Raw genomic sequence first — 12105 nt, 5'->3', positions numbered from 1 at the left:
GATACAAATGAAACGAAACCATCCCACATCCTACCAGACAAAGCCCACTGAGGTATTAACTTGTTTTCCAAAAGCGATCTGGCCACAAACGATAGCTCAACAAGGTGGCTTACCATTTGGACATTTATAGCAGCAAAGAAACGTAAATAGTCTAAACGCATATTTCTAAATGTGGAGGGGGGAAACCAGAGGGCTCGATCAATCCGCTGCTGGATGAAGGCTTAACACCAAAGCCGGAGCCGCCATCCTCCCCCTCCGTCACCCACAATCTATCATAATCCTGCAATTTTAATAATCCAATTTGTGCCTGCACATGACCCGATTTCATTGCTCAATCTTTCCTTGGACGCGTTTGCAATTCCTTGGCTGCCCACATCTGTCTTATTAATATTGACCATCCATAAGAGGTTTTTGGGTTAGATTACGTAAATATAAATATTTCGTTAAACCTGCCACCACCCGACACAGCCAATTAGTAAGGTGTGTCACGTAAACACAACATGCCAATTCGTTACTAGCTCAGGATACCGGTGTGTTGGAGAGTAAACCCACACGTTTACGATTCGAATACGACGTTTCGCCGATAATTACAACCAGCCTCATCAGGCGGAAACCAAAGTTGTGGAGAAATCCTCCTATCATCCCAGCTTCCAGACGTTACCTTCCAGTCTCCTGCCAAGCCTACTTAGTTTTTTTTATGAACACGGTTTCTGTCGTTTGAGTGATGTCATGTATCTGCGTGTGTTCTCTATTCCGTATGCTCATACTTTCAAATGTCTCTAAAAACGGTTACAAATACATAATCCGGCAAACCGACCCAATTCGTGACAACATAACCAATAAAATATAAATATGGTACATGTTATCTTTTATAAAATTGAAATATCTCCCCGCATTCGCCATTAACGATGCCTTATAATAGTTTAAAGCCTCTTTAATGACAAAAAAGGGTTTAAAGTCTACGTTGGGAGAAGTCAACGTACTGAGCATGACTTTGGATAGATTTTTTTTCATGAACACATCTTTAAAATGCTCTCAGCGAAGTCAGCATAGCTTTGGGTGTGTAATCACATGACTATATAATATCTATTTTTGGAATTTTTGAAATAGTAATGACATCAACTGAATTATATATGCTGTACTGTTAATACTGGTTGGAGCATCCTGGTTACACCAGCCCACAGGGGATTATTGTGTCCGTCCGTCCGTCGTGCAGGGAGGAGCTGGGTGGGGAAGCAGGGAGGGGCTGGGTGGGGAGGGTAGGGAGGGGCTGGGTGGGGAGGGAGGGGCTGGGTGGGGAGGGGAGGGGCTGGGTGGGGAGGGGCCTGGTGGGGAGGGAGGGGCTGGGTGGGGAGGGTGGGGAGGGGTTGGGTGGGGCTGGGTGGGGGGGTGGGAGGGGTGGGGCTGGGAGGGGCTGGGTGGGGAGGGAGGGGCTGGGTGGGGAGGGGCTGGGTGGGGAGGGGAGGGCTGGGTGGGGAGGGGCTGGGTGGGGAGGGGCTGGGTGGAGAGGGGAGGGTGGGGAGGGGCTGGGTGGGGAGGGTGGGGAGGGGCTGGGTGGGGGGTGGGAGGGGTGGGGCTGGGTGGGGGGTGGGAGGGGTGGGGCTGGGTGGGGGGTGGGAGGGGTGGGGCTGGGTGGGAAGGGGCTGGTCACCCCGTGGTGCCCTTATAAAACCCAACGTTTAACCTACTCACGCCGGCTTGTGCCCGCCCTCACAGTCGGGCATATTTGCGGAATACACCACGCCGCCGTTGACCCTGGCCATTGACCGAGCAACCCAACATTCTTACCAGCTCTCTCCGCAGGAATGTGTTTCACATTACAGCACTTCAGAAAATGTGGTGTACAAATGTGCACCTCTGAGCAACAAATGGACACAATCTCGCACAGTTGTTCATGGCCTAGATAAGCCTCTGTCCGTAATGTTTCAGAAGAGGGATTATAATTGTAATGGTTTTAGCTCGGTGCGTACTGGGTAAACGTTGGGTCGTTGGGCAAACTGTTCCAATCACATTCGTTATCCAACTGTAGATTTGATTTCGTGACTAACCCTACGTGAGTATAAGCAGTTCAATCTTGATTTGAAGCTTTCGTGACTGCAGGAATCCATACTCTTTGGTTCTTTCGGTAAAGTCACGTAGGTATAAAATAAAGTCAATCACGTCATTATTTGGCTGCTATAAAGTTCCACATGATTAAGGCCACTTCGTTCAGTTATCATTTGTGGTCAGTTCACTTCTGAAAAAAATAAGCGAAGAGCTAAGTGGGCTTTGCCGGGTAAGATAAAATAAAATAAATCACGTGATTTATTTTATTTTATACCTACGTGACTTTACCGAAAGAACCAAAGAGTATATAAGCAGTTCTTGACGAATTGCACTGTGGTTCTCTTGCTATCAGTATTTCTCTTAGACATGGTTATAGAGTCGTGTGTTAAATTGTATGTTGGTATTACCGCCTTGTCTCGTGTCCATTCCACCTATAAGAGTCAAAGCTTTCATTCCCGATCAAGGATTTTTTTTGTCCTAAATACACTAACATCTTTATTTTCTGTTAACCGCAAATAGTTCGTTGATAAGGGAGTCTGCGATTGCACTTGTTGCTGTGGACTTTCAAGGCAGCTGAATGTAAAGATAACAAAAATACGAAATATACTCCATTTCCTCTCGAGCCTTCTGTGACCGGTTACGTAAGTGACGTAAGTGACCGGGTCATTCATAAGTCAGAGCGCTGAGCTGGCATCACTGAGATACCAAGGATAAAGTACAGTACCAGGATTATTTTTATTGAACCAGGTGAGAATCTCTCTCATTTGCACGAGTTGACCTTGGCGTCTCTGTCCCTCAAGGCCGTTCAGCTGCGCTGCTTAAAATAGGTGAAGTGTACGGAGTTGCTAGTCTCAGCCTAGTCACCAATAACTACACAAAAAAATCCATCATACAGTAGTTTGTTTAATTTAATTTGACTAAATGACAGCTCCGATATGAACATATCTGGTTAACTGTTATGCCGTGAACATTTATTTATGTCCTCGGGCAGGTGGGAATGTGCTGCCCCCTAGTGTGGATGGGATCCCTTGCAACAATTTCAGCGGCAGTTTTATATCAGAAACAGAATCTTACTGGTAGCAACCTCCTGGTTACACCAGCCAACAGGGGATCAGTGTCCGTCTGTCCGTCGTGCATCCAAAAATGGGAGGGGTGGGACAGTGTCGAGAGGGGAGGGTGGGGAGGGTGGGGAGGGGCTGGGTGGGGAGGGTGGGGCTGGGTGGGGGCTGGGAGGGGTGGGGCTGGGTGGGGTGGGGCTGGGTGGGGAGGGGCTGGTCACCCCGTGGTGCCCTTATAAAACTCAACGTTTAACCTACTCACGCCGGCTTGTGCCCGCCCTCACAGTTGGGCATATTTGTGGAATACACCACGCCGCCGTTGACCCTGGCCATTGACCGAGCAACCCAACGTTCCTACCAGCTCCCTCCGCAGGAATGTGTTTATTCGTACTGGAGGAATCCGATAAGCGATAAAGCTCTTTTTCACAGATGTCCAGTAGGGGCGGGTCTGAAAGTTACAATTTTTTGTATCTTACACGGCAAATCCCACTGGGCTCTTAGCTACTTTTTTTTCACAAATGAATGAGAACTCAACGAAGTGGCCTTAATCATGTGGAACTTTATAGCAGCTAAATAATCTAAACGCATGTTGCCCTTTTGGAGGGGGGTAATGTCAAATTATAGTGTTTGCCTACATCAAAATCAGCCATGTGGAGGAGTAATGCGAGATTTTAATTTGGATTTTCATGACGCGACACATTTTGGATAAACATTGAGGGAAAGACAAAACCATTAATAAATGTTGGGATGAAACAAATTATTCGTTGGCAGGAGTGCACAAGCACAATAAACACAACACAAATATTCAACACATTCGTCAATAACACCGCGGCCTTAAAATAAAACATTGCCAAACGCCGAAAACTGATTTTTTTTCAAAGTGTTGAACACAGTTAACATTTATTACATACAATACTCATGAATCGTAAACACACCGGCCCAAAGCACCGCTATCAAACTCACGCATCGTGAGTTTGAAAGTTACAACATAATCCAGCGCTGTAATAATTAATTATTAGTGTTATATTAACAATTACGCAACGCGTTCCATTTTTAAATCCTTTATATTAAGTTCACTTGCTTGCGCGCTTACGACCGTGCAAATTTTTCGGTCGTTTTTTAACCCACTTCCCGTGATCCAATCGAGTTGACATTTTGCACACAGACTCGTTGTTCGTGACAATTTATTTTCGTGAAAAAAAATCAAAAATTTTACACTTTGTAAGAAAAATAAATTATATTTAATTGCCAATTGCTTAATGGTGGCAGGCAATCATCTGACCCATAGGTGGCAGCCATCTCAAGCCAGAGGACGAGAGGACTCTAGCCGCCACGCATACAAAGGATTAGTAGTTAAAAACTTTGTTTTTACGGGTTTACTTGTTAAAACCCTCAAAGACGCAGCCGGAAAAACATCCGACCCGGCAAACCACCACCAACGATCCACGCGATCCGACAAACACATTCATGAAATGGAATCGATTCCTACCAGTAACATAATCCCTACGCGCGTCCGTACACGCGCGATCGATTCACCGAGAATCGATCGCGCGCCTCCACCCCTCCTCAAGTGACTGCCGGCACGGCGGAATCGATTCCGCGGTCTACACGAGGAATCGATTCCGACCTGTCGTGGTGGAGGGCAAGGCAAGGCACCATGGCTGCACGTGGAGCGACGTCTCTGTCCCTCAAAGCCGTGAAGAGCATCTCCGTCCGCCTGTGTCCCTTCCAGGACAACGTGAGGTCCACCAGGTGCGAGGAAGTCGCCGTCACAACACCACCACCACTTTACCCTCTTATCTCACGGCCTTACAGTGCGTCTAGTACAGTACAGTTACTGTACTTGAATGGGATGCTATTAGTTAAAAAATATATTTACGTAGCACTTTTCATCAATGATCTCAAAGCGATGAGATGCCCAGGTGGCCAGGAGATGACAGCAATGTACATGATTAGATTGTTAAATCCATCTGTGTAGAACTGGCGTAGCGTGCGTGCGTGCTGCGGTTATCTCACGCGTGTCAAACGCTCATTCATTTGCATTGGTTAAACACCCCCATCTAGATGCAAACGTGCACAGTTCCCAGTCGCTTCGCAAATCGAGCTATAGATTGTGGGAGAGGAAGGCCAATTGATTGAGATCAGAAGAAGCCGGGTCGTGTTGTAAATCTGATTGGCAAATGCAGTGTCTTGTGAGACGCGGCGGAGCCTTGCTGGGCAAACGGAGGATGCCAATTGACATGAGATATCAACCCTCTCCCTGTGTTGCCCCACCATTCGTCTGTAGTCACCCCCCAAGCCACGTGTCGCGAATGTCCCTGACGACGCGCGTCAATGTCAAGAGGTGTGCCCCCTTCCCCCTCCCCCCCGGGCGCCCTCTGCTTAGCACGATTGGCTACGTGCGGTGCGAAAGAAGTTCAACACACTGTTACCCTACATACATCCCCTGTCATCCAACACGTGCTTCAAGAAAAAACGCGGATTTGGGAAAAAAAAGTGTCACCGTCCACGCGATCGACTGAAGCCGCTGTCTTTTCTTGGATTTTCTGTTTGCACTTAGTCACATATTCACTTTAAGATGTTTTTTGTTCATGTTTTTGTTTTTTGTTTGTTGCGGTTGCACCCGATTCAAGAGCTGAATGGTTCACAGGGCTATACCTAATAAATGAACTTGAACTTGAACCGCCTCAATTGGTAGTGCTGAGCCAGTGGTGGTGACGACTCCCATGTTTCCGTGACAGAGCCCAGTGCAGAAGCTGCATATAACAGACACATCTTTTGGAGCCGCGAGGAAATGTGTGCTTATATCCAAAGTGTGTTTTTTTTTATCAGAAGTTACCTAAAGCCTCACAACCCCGCGATAATTCAATGTAAGGATGTGCTTATTATATCATAACTGTGCTTATATTGGGCGTGCTTGTATCCATATTCTGCTGTATATTCGATGGACAACCACCGTTTTCCGGTGTCCATGCAGGTTGGTGATGTAGCCCTGCCAGATAATGCGCAATTTCTCAACCGCTGAGGGATAATTATTGAGGTGGTGGTGACGATAATGGAAGATGAGTCCAGACTGCGGTCTAACTTATGTTCTCATCAACTTGAGATACCACTGCTTACACAAACCGAAAGCAGGGAGGTCAAAAAGTAGTGAATGTTGTGTTAAATTTCGATTTAAAGCTTTCGTGGCTGCAGGGATTCATCTTTTTGGTTCTTTCGGTAAAGTCACCTGAGGACGGCTGCTTGCGTTGTGGCCGAAACGTCGTGAGAATTATTTTATTATGTTTTATTTTTATTATTTTATTACTTCCCTTCTACGTGACTTTACCGAAAGAATCAAGAAAATGTTGTGTTAGTGAAATTCTGCGTTGTGATATCGGAATGTTCACAATGCCTCTCGGGAGTTTCAAAACACCTTCTGAGGAGGATCGTGCATTGGCTTGGATATTATCTACTTTACATAGCTACGACTTAAATACAGATTATTTGACAGCTTATGTATCCGCGGCCCTCGACCTCTCACCTCCCAGGGAATTCCTCATGCTGATCGGCTCGGATAAGGTGCGCGATTCCAACGACAAATGCAACATCACAACCGAAGTACGGAACGACAATTCCGAGCCGCAAGTGGACATCACTTTCAGTGAGTGCTGCATACATTATCTTCACAACAGGATTCTTAAACTGGTTGTCCTTGGAACGGCCTGCTGAGCTGTTCTGTAGTCCGCCAACAGATGTGGGTGACCCAGACATAAAGAGATACAGATTAGTAAGATGAAAGAGAGACAAACAAGAGACAGGTGAGAGGCTGTAGACAAAATATGAAGATCAATGAGATGAAAGCTAGATGACAAGAAATACAGATTAGTCATAAAATGTTCAGGCATTATGACGTTATAAAACCACGTGACGTTCGAACATCTTTACAAATGACACTGAAGTTTAAGATATTGCATGATGTATGACATCACACGTCTCATAATATGGCCTACTGGAAAATGTGAGAAGAACCCTGCTGTATCAATACGGCCTGGTGCAACTCCTAAAGTCACATTTTCATAACCGTTGGGGAAAAAAACCGGGCAAGTAGCCTCAAGGAGGATTATCAGGGTAGCTTTCCTAGGTAAATCCAGCCTCAACCGGGTCAAACCAGCATCCGTCAGGCTACGTGGCTCCTTTTCTTAAGGGAGCTGCAGGCTTTCACCCAGGCCACCCACAGAACCTGTTGTGCTGTCACAGGGTCAACGCAGAAGAGAGATGGGGAGCTCAGGACATGCTGGGCCTTTTTGTTCCTGGAATGTCTTGACATGGTTTAGGTCTGCTTTTCAGTGGTCGTGAATGTCACATAAACTTCAAGGCATCCAATCTCTGCCTTTCTGTATTTTCCAATGCTTAAATCCAGACTTTGCATGAGTGAATGACGCCACCACTGAGCCTACTTGGTGAACTACATGAAGTTAACCGAGAAAGTGTGTCGTGTGTGTGTGTGTTGCATCTGCGTGCATTCATCAGATGACGGAGACAAGCTTGTCATGCGGGGAGCATTTCTCACCTCCAAGGAGATGTTCCAGGCTTTTAAGGAGAATAGCATTCAGAAGGACTCCAAAGACCCAACTTCCGCTTCTGGTGCCAAGCGATGACCTTGCCCTGGAGAATGCATACACGCCACACTCATGCTGCCCCCTTAGCCTCACAGACAGGAATTGTAGTTCCTTACACTTGTATCTCCCGCACCTCGGGTTAGCACGGTTGGTTACGTACTGTGCAAAAGAACTTCAACATACATATGTACCTCTTTTCCACTGGCATATCTGAGGTATGTCAGCATGGGACCCTCAAGGTACGTGTGGTATGCCACTGGCTATTTTCTGAGCTGTGTTGGAACCAAACTGTGACATACTTGCCTCGCAATATATCTGAATCTGGCCTAGCGCCAAGTATGGTTAATGACTCATTTTTTGCGTGTGAAATCAGTACAATGTGCAGACACGGCATCATCTGCATGCGACTTGTTCATTGTGTGTGACTTAAATGGCACAGCTCGGCTGCTTCAGTGGAAAAACAACCTGGCACTTCCTGAACCGTGCTGGGCAGGCTCGGTACTGCCCCAGCGTGGCTCGGTTATACAGTGGAAAAGAGGTACTACTGAGGCTTTGTACCAGCCTCTGAGTTGTGTGTGATTGCAAGACATTTTCCATGTCGCCCTTTTTAAGATGCCCCCAACAGGGAGCTCGGCATAATTATTTTTGCGTATCAGCAAAAACAATTAGGCAACGCCTTGTGAAAGGTATGATCAAAATACATATTAAGTGATGTGAATTGGAAAGCGGACTTCCATTGCTTTAATATTAAACGCGTTTTGTATGTAAAACGTTACGGAGTAATTTAATTAAAATATCCTAAGATTTTCTTCTGGTCTACATGTAAATATAATTGAGCCGGGCATGGTGGTGTACACCTGCCATCAAACACTTCGGAGGCAATGGTGGATCACTCTCGAACCCGCTGGGTTACGATGAAATTAGGTGATGGCAGTACTGCAAGTGGATTTAATCAATCTGTGTGGAGGTTTCTGTTTTATCCCCTTATAGGTGGGGTTTTCTTTCAGCACTGGTTTCCCTTCCACATGTCTAACATGCAATATTGGAATTTTGCAAACATCCCAATGTAAGGGCCTCCTGAAAATAGGTTTTCCTGGATAAATAATGGACTTAATGATTTTTTTATACCATAAATAAAATTATTAATTGCAATTCTGCTTCCATTAATCAATTTGGTTCTGAATTATGTTGAACTCCACATGATGATGATTCTGTATAGATGCAAAAAGCATGCATAATGTACTGTTTGTGCAGGCTGCCTTATATAAATAAAGTTAATACGATATGGTGAAGTCTGACACTACATGTATGTGTTGAACTTCAAGTGACTGTGTCCCCACAGGAGCGTTAATATCGCCATGCTCCATTCACTGCTGGATCATTGCCTCTACATGTTGACTCTACCACTTACACTGTTCTCTGCACATACCATTTCATCTACACTAGCATATGACTTGGTTATCTTGTAATTTTGTTTTTTCCCCCATTTGCTTTCCTAAAAAATAATTTTGTCCATCAAAATTCCACATTAAGACACCAAAACTAAATCAAAACTTCAGTTAATTATTGAATATAATACAAAGTATAGCATCATTGGACCTCCTTTGCCAGTACCAAAATATAATAGGATTTTCCCCCTTTTTCTAGCAACAAAACTGAAACCTTTTTACTTACAAGGATTCATGTCTGCATTAACCACAATACCTGCAGTCACATGCAAACAAAAAACACGATGATAATATATGCATTGTCCTTGAAACTGATTGGTCCACACCAAGGGACGGCTTTTTTTTGAGCCTCGACCCAATTGCTGCTCGACCAGAGAACGCAGATATGGGATTAGTCACTACTTGTCCCATATCTGCATTTGCCATAAATATGCTAAATTCCTCTGTTGATATGCAAATTCATTTGTCAATGCGCCCTCCTCCTCTCACCCAGCTTAAATATACGCTGCCAAGCTTGGTGGTGTTCATTCAGACGCCGTCTCTCGGACAGACCTGTTCAACACCTGAGGATGGCTGCTTTGCGTTGTGGCCGAAACGTCGTGAGAATTGTATTTTATTATGTTTTATTTTATTATTTCCCTTATACGTGACTTTACCGAAAGAACCAAGAAGATGAATCCCTGCAGTCGCGAAAGCTTTAAATCGACAATAAACACTTGCCATGGTTTTTAAACGGACCCCTCCTAGGAACTCCGTGACACCTCAATGGATGCATTGCACTCGGGCAATACACGTCTTGTGAGTCTAAACTCTTTTGAGTTTTTGAGAGTTTCGATTAAGTTGACACTCTTCTTTGTTTTTTTCGGTAAAGTCACGTAGGTAAAAATATAAATTAAATAAATGGACTTTACCGAAAAAACCAAAGAGTATGTCTCCTCGCAAAGCTTCAAATTTAGTTGTTTTCATTTATTTTATTTTTTACCTACGTGACTTTACCGAAAAAACCAAAGAGTATAAATCCTTGCAGTCACGAAAGCTTCAAATTTAGTTGTTTTCAATTCATTTTATTTTTTACCTACGTGACTTTACCGAAAAAACCAAAGAGTATGAATCCTTGCAGTCACGAAAGCTTCAAATCTAGAATCAATTCGACACCGCTTGTAATTTGAATAACGCCGGCCAGAGGTAAAACCGCCTCCGATCTGGCAACATCCGCGGAGTTAAGGGGGGAGGGGCCGACAGGTGACGTCACTAAAAGGGGCGGGCCACTTGGTGGAGGGGGCGGGGCACTTGGTGGGAGGGGGCGGGGCCACTTGGTGGAGGGGGCGGGTCACTTGGTGGAGGGGGCGGGTCACTTGGTGGAGGGGGCGGGCCACTTGGTGGAGGGGGCGGGCCACTTGGTGGAGGGGGGGGGCCACTTGGTGGAGGGGGCGGGGCCACTTGGTGGGAGGGGGCGGGCCACTTGGTGGAGGGGAGGGCCACTTGGTGGAGGGGGCGGGGCCACTTGGTGGAGGGGGCGGGGCCACTTGGTGGAGGGGGCGGGCCACTTGGTGGAGGGGAGGGCCACTTGGTGGAGGGGGCGGGGCCACTTGGTGGAGGGGGCGGGGCCACTTGGTGGAGGGGAGGGCCACTTGGTGGAGGGGGTGGGGCCACTTGGTGGAGGGGGCGGGGCCACTTGGTGGAGGGGGCGGGTCACTTGGTGGAGGGGAGGGCCACTTGGTGGAGGGGGCGGGGCCACTTGGTGGAGGGGGCGGGGCCACTTGGTGGAGGGGAGGGCCACTTGGTGGAGGGGGCGGGGCCACTTGGTGGAGGGGGCGGGCCACTTGGTGGAGGGGGCGGGTCACTTGGTGGAGGGGGCGGGGTCACTTGGTGGAGGGGGCGGGGCACTTGGTGGGAGGGGGCGGGGCCACTTGGTGGAGGGGGCGGGTCACTTGGTGGAGGGGGCGGGGCACTTGGTGGGAGGGGGCGGGGCCACTTGGTGGAGGGGGCAGGTCACTTGGTGGAGGGGGCGGGTCACTTGGTGGAGGGGGCGGGCCACTTGGTAGAGGGGGGGGGGCACTTGGTGGAGGGGGCGGGTCACTTGGTGGAGGGGGCGGGGCCACTTGGTGGAGGGGGGGGGCCACTTGGTGGGAGGGGGCGGGTCACTTGTTGGAGGGGGCGGGGTCACTTGGTGGAGGGGGCGGGGCACTTGGTGGGAGGGGGCGGGGCCACTTGGTGGGAGGGGGCGGGTCACTTGGTGGAGGGGGCGGGCCACTTGGTGGGAGGGGGCGGGTCACTTGTTGGAGGGGGCGGGGCCACTTGGTGGGAGGGGGCGGGGTCACTTGGTGGGAGGGGGCGGGGCCACTTGGTGGAGGGGGCGGGGCCACTTGGTGGAGGGGGCGGGGTCACTTGGTGGGAGGGGGCGGGGCCACTTGGTGGAGGGGGCGGGGCCACTTGGTGGGAGGGGGCGGGTCACTTGGTGGAGGGGGCGGGGCACTTGGTGGGAGGGGGCGGGGCCACTTGGTGGAGGGGGCGGGCCACTTGGTGGAGGGGGCGGGTCACTTGGTGGAGGGGGCGGGCCACTTGGTAGAGGGGGGGGGGGCACTTGGTGGAGGGGGCGGGTCACTTGGTGGAGGGGGCGGGGCCACTTGGTGGAGGGGGCGGGCCACTTGGTGGGAGGGGGCGGGTCACTTGTTGGAGGGGGCGGGGTCACTTGGTGGAGGGGGCGGGGCACTTGGTGGGAGGGGGCGGGGCCACTTGGTGGGAGGGGGCGGGTCACTTGGTGGAGGGGGCGGGCCACTTGGTGGGAGGGGGCGGGTCACTTGTTGGAGGGGGCGGGGCCACTTGGTGGGAGGGGGCGGGGTCACTTGGTGGGAGGGGGCGGGGCCACTTGGTGGAGGGGGCGGGGCCACTTGGTGGGAGGGGGCGGGGCACTTGGTGGGAGGGGGCGGGGCCACTTGGTGGGAAGGGGCG

The 12105-nt window shown here is 49.2% G+C and overlaps 1 protein-coding gene across 1 annotated transcript; it reads left to right on the top strand.

Moving 5' to 3' along the window:
• Window positions 1–4714: 4714 nt before the first annotated feature.
• MRPL53 (mitochondrial ribosomal protein L53) lies at window positions 4715–9906 on the top strand. Its single transcript, XM_061549413.1, has 3 exons — window positions 4715–4856; window positions 6635–6747; window positions 7617–9906. The coding sequence occupies exons 1-3, from the start codon at window positions 4762–4764 to the stop codon at window positions 7742–7744; spliced, it is 336 nt and encodes a 111-aa protein (XP_061405397.1). The 5' UTR covers window positions 4715–4761; the 3' UTR covers window positions 7745–9906.
• Window positions 9907–12105: the final 2199 nt, after the last annotated feature.

This window comes from Lethenteron reissneri, chromosome 10 (genome assembly GCF_015708825.2).
Source record: "Lethenteron reissneri isolate LAM-NWPU_2019-01 chromosome 10, ASM1570882v1, whole genome shotgun sequence".
Lineage (NCBI taxonomy): Eukaryota > Metazoa > Chordata > Hyperoartia > Petromyzontiformes > Petromyzontidae > Lethenteron > Lethenteron reissneri.
Note: the sequence above shows the minus strand (reverse complement) of the source record. Positions and strands in the feature narration are given on the sequence as shown.